At 40.3% G+C, this 16902-nt stretch overlaps 1 protein-coding gene across 1 annotated transcript in view; it reads left to right on the top strand.

The window, feature by feature from the left end:
* Positions 1 to 2607: 2607 nt before the first annotated feature.
* The window catches only part of LOC135502968 (two pore potassium channel protein sup-9-like), a 54166-nt gene continuing 39871 nt past the window's right edge, over positions 2608 to 16902 (top strand). The window contains exon 1 of the mRNA XM_064796199.1: positions 2608 to 4679. Within this exon, the coding sequence (XP_064652269.1) occupies positions 4397 to 4679 (283 nt within the window). The 5' untranslated portion in view covers positions 2608 to 4396. The remainder of the gene's footprint in view (positions 4680 to 16902) is intronic.

Below are 16902 nucleotides of genomic sequence, written 5' to 3'. Positions count from 1 at the left end.
ATTTACAGTACATTCGACCTCTGTGACCTTGAAAAGTAGGTCAAATCAAAGAAGACCCGGGTGACACATTGAATGGTTGTTAGAATTAGATGTACCTATGATATAAAATTGGTGCCAATCGGGCAAGTCATTACTAGGAATAATGGCACTTTGAAGAATTTAGGATTTGGCCCCCTCCCTGGAGGCCGAACGGCAAATCAGATCGCACCAAACTTCAGTACCTGAGATCACCTGACCAAGGGGTACATGTGTACTTAATTTGTGATCAATAATCATTGCAGTTAAGAAACGTGCCATAGTTACGGCCTGACGGCGAATTTACGCCATTTGACCCCTGTGACCTTGACAAGAAGGTCAAATTAAAAACCTGTGTGACATATACTGTATGGTGGTTAGATGTACCCATGATATCAAATTGGTGGCAATCGGGCAAGAAGTTAAGGAATAATCACATTTTTAAGGTTTTTGGATTTTGCCCCCTGGTGGTCAAGTGGTGAATCATAATGGACCAAACTTCGGTCCCTGAGATCACCTGACTAAGGGGTAAATGTGTACCAAATTTGGTATCAATAGTCATTGCAGTTTAGAAACGTGCCATCGTTACATCCTAACGGCCAATTTACACCATTTGACCTCTGTGACCTTGAAAAGGAGGTCAAATCAAAAACCCGGATGATATATGATGCACCTTTGCTAGAAGTACCTACCATATTTTTTTCAAAATTTCCCGACTACTATTAAGGGAGATATTGCATATTTTCACTTTTAACGTTTGGCCCCCTGGTGGCCAAACCATGAAACGAATCGGACCGAAACTTGGTCTCCAAGGTGTCATTACATAAGGGTACATGTGTACTAAGTTTCAACTCAATAGCTCTAACAGTTACGAAACGTGCCCTGCTAACGGACGACGGACGACGACGACGACGACGACGACGACGACGACGACGACGACGACGACGACGACGACGACGACGACGACGACGACGACGACGACGGACGACGGACGCCACGGTATGGGATAAGCTCACCTCTGCTAAGAGGTGAGCTAAAAAACGAGCGTTGGCACCGACTTGAGCGAACACATGCCGAACTCTGGAGATGCATCCTTTTGATGATATTATAAAGATTACGACGAATATCATATTTAAGTTATTTGAAAAAAGACCATTTGCCATGCACTGTCATACGCCTTCAGGAAATCAACGAAGCAGGCAAAAAGTGGGGCCTTGCCCTTTTTAATGTATTCATCCACGATAGTGCTCATATGACGCCAGTCCTATTTCTGATTGGGTGAAGACTTACAACATTTTTGCTACATTGCGTCAAAGAATTGTTTTGCATTCAATTTGTAACATTTTTACAACATGTTATAACACGCATATATACATATATATACATTTCCTCTATACACACTATGCAACATTTTGCCTACATCTGTTGCAACCTAGAATGTGAAGATTATTGCATGTGCTATGTTGTGTAGCATGTACAACAGAATAGACAGATATAAACGCAAGCACTTGGCTTCAATTGTTCTATTATGTAGAAAGTGACTTAAAACACAATGTAAGACGGCAGACTGTCCGGTATGGTACTTATGCACTGCCATGACAGTGACACAGTTAACCATAGCGGACGATCTGCCCTTTTTTATTGCACTTTTAGCTCTTTATAGAACACTTTGAGCCAAGTGCTTGTTATCATACCCTCTATCCTGGTGTATGCTACACAACACAGCACATGCAATAATCTTCAAAACTTATGGGAGAAATAAGCGCACTTTGTACCCTTTGTACACTTTGTTCCACGGTGACGTCACATCACGTGACTGTGAAACATATCATAGCTGTGCATGTAGTGCTTTATTTACTATTAATCATTGTTAGTATTGTTTACAAAGTTGTAACCCAGTTAATACAATCCGTGTACAAGAATGCACTTCCATTTCACGCTTCGTTCACAATTAAACCCTTAGCCATGTTAGCCTGAACAACGAAGACTCATAAGTCATGTTTTTATATGCCTTCTAACAAGGCCTATCGATACTCAAGGCTTACTATGTCCCAGAGTAAACACACCAAAATTACCCCAATTAATCTTTTAAGCAGTGACTTAGTGCTACTCATTCAAAAAGTCTTTACTGTGCTTCCAGTTAAAAATGTATAAAAAAAACGAGTATAGTACACATTAAAAAATTTGAAGAGAACCCCCGTCGCTCTTCTTTCAGACTCAGCCCCCCCCCCCCCCCCCCCCCATGAAGATACGAATTCGTTGTGCTTTATTTAAATACTTTTAAGTCATCTGTCTGCTAATTTGGTATCTCTGCTATAAATCTGGTTCCTGGGTGAGCAAAGTCCCCGAGTTATGCACAGTGCTATACCAGAGGCCTTATTAGATAGAACTATGCTGGTATGTCATGTATGCACTCCATTCGAAGATAGAACTATACTGGTATGATATGTATGCACTCCATTCGACTTTCTCATCAGAAGAGCTGTTTATCGTTCTCTGGATCAACGAGTGAGGCGCTCTGAAATTCTCTCAGGCACTCGTTACTTCTGCGCGTAACATGCTCACTTTCATTCCCTATGCGCATCTGGCTGAATCTGTGGATGCGAGACGAAAATGGCGGTATGGAGAGATTACGTAGCTTGGCTTATCGTATAAAAAATGTTACGGCCGGAGAAAGAGAATTATTCTATGCGTGACTTTGGATTTATTTCATAGGTACTCGCTGTACGCATTTCATACCTTTCTCAATGGATTATTTGTAAAGCCGCTGCAGGTTTGCTGTGTGTGCGTGTCTGTATATTATTGTAGATCTCCGTAGTCGTAGTGTGTGTTGAAGAGCACAGGGCGGATCGATAATCCTGTGTTCTGGGAGAGGGATATAGCCATAGAGATAGAATACACATATTGGAAAGTGTAGATGTTGTAGCCAGTTGGCTTTACGGTCAGAAAGGATAACATACACACTCATGCATTGGAAATAAGAAGTGCTCGCTGGATTTCTAGGATTGTAATTTTGGATATAAAGGTGCGTGTGTTCGGTTTCGTTGAGGATGGTATCTTGGGCATAATTGCATCATCAGATACAAGGCGTCACACTAAAATACTTCTTCCTGATGACTTCTTCGATTTCTTTAGAGCCTCGTGTTAAACACGAACTTATTCCAAGCCCATTCCTAAGCTCTTTACACGCAAACGTGTGTATTAACACATTCATCGTTAACATCGCCAGGTGTTGACTGCTCTGCTAGGTATAGAGCATTAGTGGTGTACGATCACACATGCTTCATACATTGTAATATACACGGTATAGATAATTCACAGCTGCGAGAAAGTGAGAAAACGTGTACTTGATATTACAGCACCTTGTGTCCTGTATGTTTTTCATTCTCTACAACGAGTGATATACGTGTGCGCCCTGTAATGAAATAGAGGCTAGTTATTCAACGGCTGATGGCAAAACGACGCAGGACCTATCAGGAAGCTGAAAACATTGCTCTAGTTAACGTATAGGCAAAATGCATAAAGTCGGAATGCGTTTGACAACTCTCTGTATTTACCAGAACGCAAACAAGAGGTAGTTCATTGCGTAAAAGGGAAGAAAACGGGTTTATTCAGCAAGAAACTGACCAAGCTTGTGCTTTTCAGATGGTCCCACAAAACTGCGCATGGTGGAGGAATGAATACACACTGCCAAATAACGTTCTTTGACTGCTACACAAGCTGTTAGGGATCAATGAATGAACCGTGATCTCATAAAAGCTATATTTATATTTATGTATTTACAACTCTATAAATAGCGATTAACCATCCTGAACTGTACATATTTTTCACAATTTTACATTGTCTGTCGTAAATTGTCATCATTTCATGTTAAACCTCAGTGCCATCACAAATACGTTACCAAAAGGTGCCTGCTGCTCATAACTCTATCTCTGAAAATTTATGCTGATTGAACTCTCGTCATCCGACGTCTGACTGAACCAGAAAGCTATGCATATACCGTCTACCAGTTTGATACACAATGGATAACAAGCGAGTTCATGTAAACTCAAATGCTTTCGAGTGCTGTCAAGGATACATTGGTAGCCTTTAAGAAGAACGGTTCATTGCACTGCATTTGAGGTAGACCAAGACATTACCGAAGCGGTTGTAATAATATCACTCAGTGTCCGCTGCAGTTTCGAAAATAATTACGGGGGCAACAAATGGACACCTGCCCTTAGAAAGATTCATACAAATTCGGATTGCTGCACCTGGTGTTTAGATCACTAAACCAGGGCTGGTCCGCGGATACACACTTGAAGCCAAGCGTTGTTGGACATTCAGTACTGGGTCGCGAAGCGACCTAGATGTTCCAAATGACCGGTTTGGGTGGCTAGAAATGAAGAAGCAAAATGTTAGAACTTTATCTCTTATTGTCTGTACCTTTACCTACTTATTAGTTGGTGCTGCAGTATTTGACGCCCTTGAGTCTGAAAACGAAGTGGAGGAAAAAGCGAAATTGACGAAAGTTGAGGACGATTTTAGAACAAAGTATAACATAACTGCCGAGGATTTTCAGGCTATTACGATAAATGTGATAAAGTCTGTGCCACACAAAGCAGGAATACAGTGGAAATTTGCCGGAGCTTTTTATTTTGCAACAACAGTCGTCACAACTATAGGTAAGGATGAGTTTTTTTCTAGAGGTGTTGTGTGCTTCTCGTTGACTTGTTTTATTAGCATCCTGTAGTTCCAGGGTAGAAGGTGTGCCGGATTACTGTAGCATACCACAAACATCAACTGAAATTCAAGTTTACATGAAATCCTCGGAACACCATAAGCGGAGTTTATTATGGATCCACATACATAATCAATTTGTAGCAATTAGCGCGCTTGTCGACACGTCCACTGTTCTTCTGTACATCTGCTTAAAGGAGCTCGCCACAAGTCCGACTGATTTACCAATATGGTGTGTTTCGGTCGGCTAGGGATTGATTTACTGCTGGGTGTCGAAAGGTGCAATGAGACGAACGTCCTTATAATTACCCAGCTGTCGGGTGCCCAATCACCGTCCACAATACATCGTTGGATGCTATCACCAAATTCAACAGAAAATGGAAGGTAAAAAGATGTCATTACGTTCACAGGCACCTTAGAACCAAATTCGTACAATTCAGGTCCTCCCAAGACTGGGCCTGTTGTTCCGTGAGCCTCATCCCTGAACAGATAGTAGAGCATTACCATGGGGTAACAGCTCTCGGACAATGGGCGGGTCAGATCAAAGATGGACAGCGCGCGATATGACCAACACTGGTCAAACCAGATAGTTAAGAACTCGTTATTTTTCAGTCAATTTTATATATAAAGAAAGCTATTTGTTAGAAAATGACATTTGTAGGCGAACTGTCTAGTTTTCAAAAGCATCGCAGCAAAATGTTGTTCCATTTTTTCTTTCGTGACTGGATGATCACAAAACTGATTTGCTTATCTGAGGATTATAGAACAAAATCTTGATAATTCGTACCGCTCCAAAAGGCACTATGACTTCGTCGTGCTGTTGTCGATTGCCTCAGTAACGTGATCTTCTTGCTATGGGGGGGGGGGGGGGGGGGGGATGTCCGGCACCGGGTGCACTTGGTTGGCGGGTTTCCCGCGCCAAGCCGTGAGCAATTTTCTACGAACCTGAGTTGAAACAGAAATCGAAGAAAAAAAACATTTGGAAAACAGTTTACGAATGAAACAGGAGAAGAATAAACATATTGAAGGATAATCCGCCTACTTAAATTGGATATGCTTTGGCTGTATATTCCGAGTGTTTTGCGTGAACTACCAGTTTTGATCACAGTCCCAAAGGACGCTTTGCACCTCTGTACACATGTACTATGAATGTACATCAGATTTACATGAGTTTATCTCAGTCAGTACAAGACGCTCAGAAACGGCCATCCCTCTACTAGGATAGCCGAGTTGCTAGGCATGTACAGAGGAATGTACACTTCAACTGACACGTGAAAAAAGGGTGAAAAAGCATAATTCTGGCTATCTATGTTTAAATGCATTTCACCCGCCACAACTAGTCACCACCAAAAACTCACTGGTGCCTCCTACACCCGCCAATGCTACACGTACCGTCACCGATGTTTTGTTGCCTTCTAGATTGTATCGATCTATACTGACACCTACTTGGTGGCTACTAGACTAAGTGAGCCAGTAAATTATCATTTACCAATATACGCTTTCTTACCCAAGCTGCCGGCTGCTCGGTTTCCTGCAACAGTTCATGGATAGTTCCAAAATAACGCATGAAATGGTGAAAAAGTATATTGACGAATTAAATTACTGAATTATCACGTTTTTCTGATTGTAATCCCGACTAGACGCGAGTGAGACCTCGATCAATGCAAGAGATCATTCTTGTGCGGATCGATGCATGGCGACGACGGGCAGCGCGAAACAAAAATGTGCAGTTTTTTTGCCCGTCTGTAGTGCCCATGAAGAGAGAAGGTATCGCTCCTGCCCTTTATTACCCTCCCCAGGCATGCCTGGGGTCATGGGGTTCGTCAAACTAAGGGGACCAAAACTATGCCATGTTAAAGAAATAGCTTAACCTTTCATTATTATACCCATGTTGACATGATGCGAAGACATACAATTTTTGACCCCTCGCTATAGGCCTTGAAACGGCCCTATATCTCAGGTCAATGTGCAATTTTACACGCGGGAACAATTCAGCTTTGGAATCAACTCCCCCGTTTCACCCTACCCGCTAATATGTCGAACAGAACATTTTTCATACGTGCATGGTCCATTGCCAACCTCTAAACTATTTTTCATGGGTTCAAGAAGTTGCGGCCATTCTCATAACTGATGGAGTCTCATACATTTCACGCAACTGCTCCTCTAAACTATTCAATTTAAAAAAGGATGGTTGGGCGTATTGTTTAATCAATAATTAGCTGCTATGTCTTGCCGCGATCAGGCGATAGATAACGCTAAATGCTGATTACTTGCGATCATAACGCAAGAGCCTTCCCATAATTGGTACAGAGAATGGCGCCTCGTTCATCATGACAAGTTGACTATCTTGTTGAATCTCAAGCATGGTAAATTGTTTACTAATTTCTTTGCTATTTGCGCGAATAAAGCGTGTAAAATAATGCCGCCTCTATCTGTGAGAATGTTCAAATGTATGAGGATGAAGTGTGTTTTTGTTTCAATATATATATATTCGATTTGTCGCATCACAAAGTGCCAATTTAGGTAGTTACGTGATCATGAAACTGCAAAATTCAATTTGCGAAGTTTTTAACAGTATTCTCTTGTAAATCATTATCTACGCGCATGAAGGGTATTGAATAATGAAATGAAATTGATAAAACTTTTTTGTGAGCACGACATGCAAATCGATTGAGCTTGGGTCAAGGACAGTGGTGTGCGCTATGACCGTCACCATGTGTGGTCACCATTGTTTCGTAGTATAAAAGGAGTTGTATGATTTGGCGAGATTATATTTCTGAATTTTCTTGAAATTATTGGTGGAGGTATACATTTATATCCGTGTCACAGAACGAGTGATAAATTATGAACCTGAAATCTAATTAGTCAAGAAGGCTTGTGTTTATTCATTATGTCACAAAAGCCTAGTAATGATATGTCTGCCTGTGTTTCTGCGGAACTAGAATTTAGGGTTAGAAATACTGTCTTCGTATAGATGGGAATGCTATCTAAAATTTTTACAACACTAGTCTCCGATTGACGCTTAAAATCAGTTTTCAAATATTTCAACAAGTTGACAATATCCTGCATGTTGTGGCGGTCCAATATTCATCCATTAAAATTACCCCAATCAATAAAGGCAAGAATATAAAGTGGCACTTGAAAATTCATTGCAACGCATTTCATACAATTGATGATGGTTTGATGTTTTGTCAGGGTGATGTTTTTGTGTGACTTCCTCATTAACAAGTTGGTATGAATATTCTGGAAAGTACATGTGAGACGAGGTAGCAAGCATTGATATCCATTGTTCGCCGGCCCATTTAAACGCCAGCTGCATGATGTTCTCTCCCTCAGTTAAAACAAGCGCATGCGAGGCCTTTGGCGGGCCAAAACATATGCTGCATCTGTTTGACACACCAGACACGTGAATCGACGGCATATATACATGGTGCAGCGAAGGGTGGCCCGATGGGTTGTGGGTTAACTGTCGCTCAAGCGTTACGATGGTCACTGGAGTGCTGGAACATCTTAGCTACCTTGATATAAGAAAGGTCGACCCAGATTGTTATTGAAAATGACGTTCGGCCTGCTGGCGGCCAATCTTATTTCACCTTTAGACTGGGGATTCTCAGGAGCACTTTCACCAGTGCCGACATCAATACAAAGTGCCAAGATATCTAACCAATGCGCACCGAAGGTTTTTTCTAGCCATGCAGCGATCAGTGGAATGCACTGCCCAGCCACTTCGCACTAGCCACCACACCAGTGGCATTCATGCGGAGTATGCCTTAGGCCAAATCTGTAACCTGACTCGAAAAGATTTCGTACTTTTCCTTATAATTCCGGCCACTTCAATTTTTCCTCATTACGATCTACGAATTTTTTATAAACGCCGTGCAAAATGATGGTCAAAATATTAACCAGAAAGTTAATCAGTTCAGGCTCTAAAGCTGTACTTCGTGACTTGTGTATTACAGCCCTGTACATGAATATGAACATGTTGATATCAGGTAAGAATTCAACATTTTAAAGACGCGAGCCTAAAAAAATAGATAATTCGCTCTCATCTACATTGATATGTGTACACGACAACACGTGACGTAGTTTGTAACAAGATACCTTTTAAACAATTTTCACGCCGGGGAAATAATCTGCCACGGCCAGCCAAAATTGCCATGTCACCTAATAAAATACAGTAATTATACTTTTTCTGAATCGACAATTTTAGTGGCAACAAACGATGAGCCTGGTATCTCACTTACATTTATAGAACGGTAACCAGTACATCGTTGTTAATAGTTCTTTCATATTTCTTTGACAGAGACCTTCTCCTATCCCATACAAAGATCTCCTTTCTTCCAACAGAAATAGACGTTAAAAATTGCGATTTTTAGGCCCTCAGAAGGGTGCAAAAATCTTGACAATCACTGACATGACACAAAGCGAGATTCTATCGCACAACTCCAAATTCGGAGGAAGATGGAAATTTGGGCCGATTTTCAAACAAGGTCATTTTAATGAAAACTCCGGTCCATGGTGAAAATTGATTTTCCCTGATGAAAAATTCAAGGTCATAGTATCCTCCTATCGATATGCAAAACCACAGCAGTCCCAAAGGATCCAATCCGCTGCACGATTCAAAATATTGATTAATGTGAAAGCGCAGCACGTTGGTGCTAGTACAGTCACTGCTCGTTCTGGATAGGTGCAGTACAGTCACTTCTGTAATGATGCTGCACTTGAATAATGTTTAGAAATATTTTACAGAGAGAAGACAAAACCAGCCATATACTCATTCCGTTTGCTCAGACAGATCGGTCCAATACTAGCCAAAAAAACAATGTTTTAGGTGCTATAATAATCTTTTCACGTGTGAAGCCATTAGGCGCTTTCCAGCAGTACAATTATTGGACACTTACAAAACCACGGCTTTTTTTGCCCAGGATGAAGAGGAACTATTTTTTTATATTTATAGTCGTCGAAAGAGCTCATTTATGTTCATCAGTAGCAATCTCGAAAGAAGAGGGGGGGGGGGGTGGGAACAACATTTTAACTATTCAAAAAGAGGCTTTTTTAAAATTTTCAAAAAGAAATTATACAGAACTTAGTATGGGACTAATATTTCTTAATTTTCCTGATCATTACGCATGTGCATATGTCCCTGCAAGAGGCTTTGATCCCTACGTCCGAAAAAGCAGTGCCACGGTGAAATTCATTAAAAAAGCGCCATCTATGTTCTAAGCCCACAAAACCTTGAAGTAATCACACAAAACGTAGAGCCAAATAGCATTGTTTGCCATGCTTGGATGATCTAGTTGACTGAAAACGTTACTACCTGATTCAGTCTGGAAAAAAACTTATGAGCGTGTAGAATGTACCAGTTAAAACCTAAGGCGAGAATAAGCTTCCATTGACAAATCTTGGCAGTTTCGAGTTCCCCTCAGGTAGGTGATTATGTGAGCTGGGCATCTGGGTAACATTGCATAAGTTTGTATAACATTTTTACACTGGATTTCTTTTACTGAAAAAGGGCTTAGAAGTTTATTATAGGTGCGTGATTATTGGCAAAGCTGTGAATGCCTCCTTTCCGATCTCCGAACATTAGCCAAGAGATTGACATCTTACGCTTAACATTTGATTCAGTAATATATAAAGTAGATTTGGGCAAAAAGCATGCTCGCACTCAAATATCGATATGATTGCTTTGTTAACTTTTGAATCGACACAATCTGGGGGGGTCATCTGAATTACTCTAATTTAACAAATTATCCCATCAAATAGGCTGAATAAGGAATCGTCTTTCGATCAAAATATAAGCATTTAAATTACGATATACAGTGGTTTATTGCAGTACAAGACGATTTTATGAGACTTCATAGAAAATTTTCCAATGGGTGTATGTAAATAATGGCACGGGCAGATCGTCGGTATGGCAGTCGCCCGTCAGAATATAGATCTGATTAGCCATGATGTTTTATTCCAGGTCAGTTTAGTTAACGGCATATTTATCTCGTTTGCAGTACGTTTTGTATTTAGAGAAAATCGATTGCTTTACTGCGCACTAGCCCTGCAGACCACCACCATAAAGCGAATCTGATAACATGTGCTTTGTTATGCAGCATAGCAGGTGCCAAGTAAATTATTAAAACAAGTTTGTAAACATGTATTATTGACATTGGCGATATTAAAGGCAAGGTCAATATGTCACAAGCATCGCATTCTAGTCGATATGTGTGATACCAAGTTGTCCGGTGTTAAAATGGTATTAGTGATTGCGTATTTCTTTCTGATAACTTCAAATTGAGGCAATTCTTTCCTGAAAGATTACAGATTATGATTATCATTATTATAAAGACATTTGCTAAGCTATAGAGGTTCTTCCCTGATGTCACATGATGACGTTACTAATTGTTTTGCACTGCCATATTGGCCGTCATCCGTGGTCACGACGTAAAGAAAATGCATTGGCAGGTTGGGTGAGGCTAGATCAGGGGGGGGGGCACATCTTCACTTTATAAGCCAATATGGTAGCCTCCATGTAGGCTGGTGCCCGATCTGAAGACTGATACTCTGTACAAAAATGTATAATTTTCTACCATTTGTTTTAAGTGAATAATTCATCGAAACTGCAGCTCATTTTACATGAGTACATTAAGGATATTCATGTGAACACGAAAATGTCTAGAAGCATGGTATTAATTGAATAAAGTTGATTTTATTATGATTAATCGTGAGGCCGACCCTAATTAGCGCATTATTATTGCCTCAACTACCCCTTTACTAATTTACAACTCGACTAAAGGACGTACAATTAACTCATATTTTGGGAACTCATAAAGCGATACCTCTGCTATCTGTACTGGTTCCCTTATAGCTAACTATTGTTAACCTGGTGAGTTGTTCGTAGAGTCCGGGCATCCTGCCACGAGTCCCCCAAAACTGCAAACATCATGTGACCGGTTATCATTGGCTGGCCCTTATACTAGGGCCTATATATAAACCAGACCGCAGGGTATCCATCTCGGAGAGAGAGGGAGAGAGAGAGAGAGAGAGAGGTACACCTAAAATCACTGAAGAAGACCTCCCGAGTCAACTGTATTCCACCAAATTAAGAACAAGGGGTTAGTCCAAAACTCGTGTTACCATCTTTTGTGTTATTGACGAGCTTATTACTAACTCGTATTAGGGGAAGGATCTCTGGGGACAGTCGTTCGAATATCTGACCTCTGGGAGGCCGTGGATATTTTCCCCCTCCAACAGTGACGACTGGGGGTGGTTCCCGCCCAGTACTTTACATATCACTATTTCAATCATAAATTTGTCAAAAATGGGTTGAAAAAACCTTTTTTAATGGTAAACTTATAAAAAACAACGTTTCCACGAACAATTCGGCTGAATAAAGCCAATCCTGTTTCAAAAATACTTATGAAAATACAAAATCTGAGTAGGAATATGTTCAATAAACCTAAATCATGAACTATATGAAATATTGTTGAATCATTTGAAGAATTACAGGATATACACCATTTTGAAATTTAGCCGAAATCTGCTTGAAAATTACCTATTGCTCAGAGGTTTTTTGTTTAATTCTCAAACGGTGAGGAAATTAGAAAATCGGCAACGATGGTCTCTCATTTCATGCTATGGGCGATAACTGAAAAAAGTTTCAATAAAAAAAATTGATATTAAAGGTACGAACAATCAATAACGAAGTTTTTGGCCTATCTTATAAATTCAAGAGTTTTGTTTTAAAGTACTCATTTGTATTTTTTTGGTCATCCTTATACTTTTTTCCCTGTAAAGCATCAGTATTCCATTACCCATAAAAATATGAGATTCATAGATTTGTAATTAGGAAAATTATTAGTTATCATTTAGGAGTTATTCACACAGGTCCAGAAATGACGAAAATCTCGCGTTTTGAAGAAATTTTTCACTCATTTGAAGTGGTAAAATGCAAAAACCGATGGTCCATCATGGCGACCGACGAGCTAAATAACTCGGCAAAAAAACCCGACTGATGTTTTGTTTCCATCGCGAACAGTCAACAACAACTTTTAGGTAGGTCAATTTTAATGAAACTTATGAGACTGATACAAATTATTGAAAGTCATTCAGATTTCTTAAAACATGACCACTTGATGTAATTCGACCTTTGTGATGAAGGGTACTATCACCTCTTTAATCTCCTTTTTAAATTTTATGGATTGTTTTTGTGAAATGTCGTTAATGTTTTTTAATGGCCGGTTTCCATAGAAACCAATAGACAGTGTTATACAGCAAAAACAGTTAGTTTGGGGCTTTAAAAAAACCCAGTTGCCTCTATTCACATAATTTTACCCCAAAAGTATGGAGATTGTTGCTATGATAGATAAAAAAATTATTCATGTTGTTCCAATCTTATTTTTCTAGAGTTATTTTGGCATTTATGAACGCCAAAATAAGGGTAAAGTTAGTAGAGTGTTTACAATTTAATAGTGTAAAAACTTATTCAATATCCTACACGGTACAGCTTGACATATTTCGGGTAGAGTAAATCTTGCAGAAAATAATGCTTTTTGTTGCGTTGAGTTAAGACTTATATTGCCGAAGTTTTTGGAGTTTTTGTAACCAAGCTGCAAAATATTACTTCAACTGGAAAAACTACGTCCAAACCACTATAGTGATGTCATAAAGGTAGAGTATTTCCCAAGAAAAAGCCGGGGAACCCCGGCTGTTCCAAGTAACGTTCTGCCTCAACTGGTTCAGGAGATTGAACTTGAAGTTGTGCCCTCCCCCCCCCCCCCCCCCCCGGCTAGATCAAGATTCAGTCAATGAGGTGTCATGTCGGCATATGCTAAGAGAAAAGCTTTGGAAAAGCACAGGGCTAAGTGTAAGATGGTCACGTGATTGTCATGACTGGTGTACATAAGCTGTTCATCGTGTACACAGTGTCTGGGTGTGTAGCGTAAACGGAACGATTGTCCCTCTAATCATTGTTCACAAATGCCTGTAATTTCACCACTCGGAATTCCATTGATGATGTCATAACATCATAATGGTGTTCCACAAGCTATTTATAGACACGTAAACATAGCCGCCATGACACCTCCTTGAATCACTCTTGATCTAGCCTCACCCGGATCGTGGCCGTCAAATGTCACGTCGTGACGTCACGTGAAGAACCTCTACACAAAACTTCGGGGGGGGGGGGATGAAGGCCGACCGTATCGTTTTCGGGATATTTTGAAAACGCATCGACTAGTTGCTAACCTTACAGCCTCACGCTTGTATTTGCTGTGGCTGGACTGAATTGTACTAAAACGCTGTCACAGCAGGCCCAATATTTCTAGACCCAAATCAATGCAAACATTAATCAGTTTAGGACAAGCATACGCAGGCATAGAACCGGAAGAGAGCCGTTATGCGGAGGAACAATGGAGGGACTGGGAACTCAGGAACACGAGATGCTCAGAAGCGCGTACTGCTGATTCACTTGGTTATCGCTGGCGCAGGCAGACGCACGGTTTACGTCCAGTGGTTTTGTTTTAATGAACTGATATAAATGTGAATTTTAATGTCGATATCAATCTCATATAGAGTCATGTACAGTATACCTCTTGATGCTGTGTAGACCTGCGGAATACCTGGCCAAGGCAAGCATCAAATGTATTTGCTGAGGTGCAGGTAATGTCAGAGGGTCGTAACCTGCTGATCATACCAGTATCTTTATGCTGTTATTTTAGTAATATGATGAAGTACGCTCAGTACATACCAGGAAGACCTTGCTTTTTGCATACGGCAGCTGTTCCTATCATTATGGGCTTGTAGCCTGTGCCAAAGCAGTGCTCTAAAGTAGAACTGACTCATAATTATATCAAATCAAATCAATATGAGTTTGATAAATTGCGATTGATCCAGCTTGATATTCAAAAATAAAAGTGCACTTTAAAATTCGCCATGTACATGAATTGGCAATCGCATTTTTAATCGACTTTACTATCAGTTAATTGAGTAAAGCATGTGCAGAATTATGGTATCTCAAATGGGCAACTTGGGGATGTCATATGTTGGTTTTTCCTACAAAAAAATGGCTTCTAGTAGGACCGTGACTTCTCTCCAATGAGGATAATTGAAAACTAATTGAATTGTCCAAAACTGCCTCGCAAAACGATCATGACTTGTGTAATACTACAAGTAGCGGCGCGAGGTGGCAGGCAGGGGTGTTCTAATGTGTTTCAATATGATTGTTCATGTTAACGGATTCCCATTCATTGTTTTTGTGTAAGTCCCAATCAGGCGTATAATGAATACATTGCACAGGCACTGCCGGTAACCTCCTTTCCACACGGGTACTCCATGGAGGTATAACTATATTCATACCTCCATGGGTACTCTTACTAATCTAACTGAAGCTCAACTTATTTGCAATAGGATGAGTTGGACCAAACCGTGACCTCATTGTTACCTGGGTGAGTCAAGATCAATATTTTAGTATGCCTACTCATATTTCTAACGAACAACTAAGTTATAAACACCATGGTGGGATATAGGTAATTCAATACAGAGGCATTTACTCAAACGTGTATACATGCTTCCGGGATTGGTGGCTTGCATTGGAACTAAATTTTTCCCCCTTGTCCGTCATCAAAGGCATTCAAGTGTGTTGGTCAACCATGACTATCTCCTTTGTCCCTCCACCAGAAGGCCTATTTTCCCCTTATGACATCACTATTTCGGACACTCAGCGCCCCATTTCGGGGAAGGTGTATACCAGAAAGTAAACCAAAGGAAACGCCAGAAATCCTGGGCATTGTAAACGAAATTTAAGAATGATATCTTAACTAAGAATCATATATAAGAAGCTCATCAGGACTTTTTTACATACGAGAGCAGTGCCCTTTCTCCCTCAGATAAATAGGTCTGATGTAAACAGTGTGGTGATTTGGACGGTGTCAGCAAGTCACTGTGCACTATGGTTACCACAGCGCTAGAAGAAGATAATAACACATTTGAAAACTCTGGCCGATTCAACGAAGAATAATTCCTGTTCTATGGCACTCGACGTGGATTTCTTGGTAGATATTTCTGGATGATAGCTTTAACACATATGTTAATAGGTTTGAATCGGTGTAGCTGTCCCGAATAAATAGAGAAAACAGTGTTTTTGTAGTCCTATGTCTAATTTAGGGTACAAAATGCAATGAATGACGGCAGATTGTCGACTATGGTTACTTTCATGCACTGCCATGACTCTCCGCAAGGTTACATTTCTACAGTCATGCCAGTGACACAGGAAACCATAGCGGACAGTCTGTATTCTTTTATTGCATTTCGGTGGAGTAACATGACGTTACAGGCACCTTAGAACCGAATTCGAACAATTCAGGTCCTCCCAAGACTGGGCCTATTGTTCCGTGAGCCTAATCCCTGAACAGATAGTCGAGCATTACAATGGAATATCAGCTATCGGACAATGGGCGGGTTAGATCAAACGATGGACAGTGCTCGATATGACCAACACTGGTTAATCTAATGCATCTAGTTATAAACTCATTATTTTTCTGTCAATTTTGAATTTAAAAAAAGTTATTTGTTAGACAAATACATTGTACTTGTAGGCGAACTGTCTCGTTACCAAAAGTATCGCAGCGAAACGTTGTACCGTTTTTTCTTTCGTGACTGGACGTTCACTCTCACAACTGATTTGCTTATCTGAGGATTATAAGATAAAATCTTGATAATTCGTACCGCCCCAAAGGCGTTTTAGAGCTGTGCGAATGGTTTTATCTTCAAGGGCCTGTAAACGCAATGAACTTTGGAGCCAGGATTTTTGGCATCACGCGGATTATACCATAACAGTCCATGGACATACGAACTTCTGTCATTACGGAATAAGTGAGAAAGTCAGCATTTAGTCAGATTTGATCTTTTGTGTTAATTTCATTTATGTTATTGCAAGGGCATCGTAACCAAAACATTCTGATAAAATCCTGTGAAACGGGTATGAGTCACCTCACACAAAAGTACCTATGTCAATTGTTTCAAAATTAAAAAAAAACTTATTCAACTTTTATCTGTTATTTTCGTCTTCCGAGTACCAGAGTCTTTCAAAACAATAGTCAGGCATTACTAGGGAACACGTAGTTTCAACATCAAAGCCACCGCCCATTCCGAAGGAAGCACGTTGGGACAGAGCTCTCTCGG

The sequence above is a fragment of the Lineus longissimus genome, chromosome 19 (genome assembly GCF_910592395.1).
Source record: "Lineus longissimus chromosome 19, tnLinLong1.2, whole genome shotgun sequence".
NCBI lineage: Eukaryota > Metazoa > Nemertea > Pilidiophora > Heteronemertea > Lineidae > Lineus > Lineus longissimus.
This window is presented reverse-complemented; position numbering and strand designations above follow the sequence as displayed.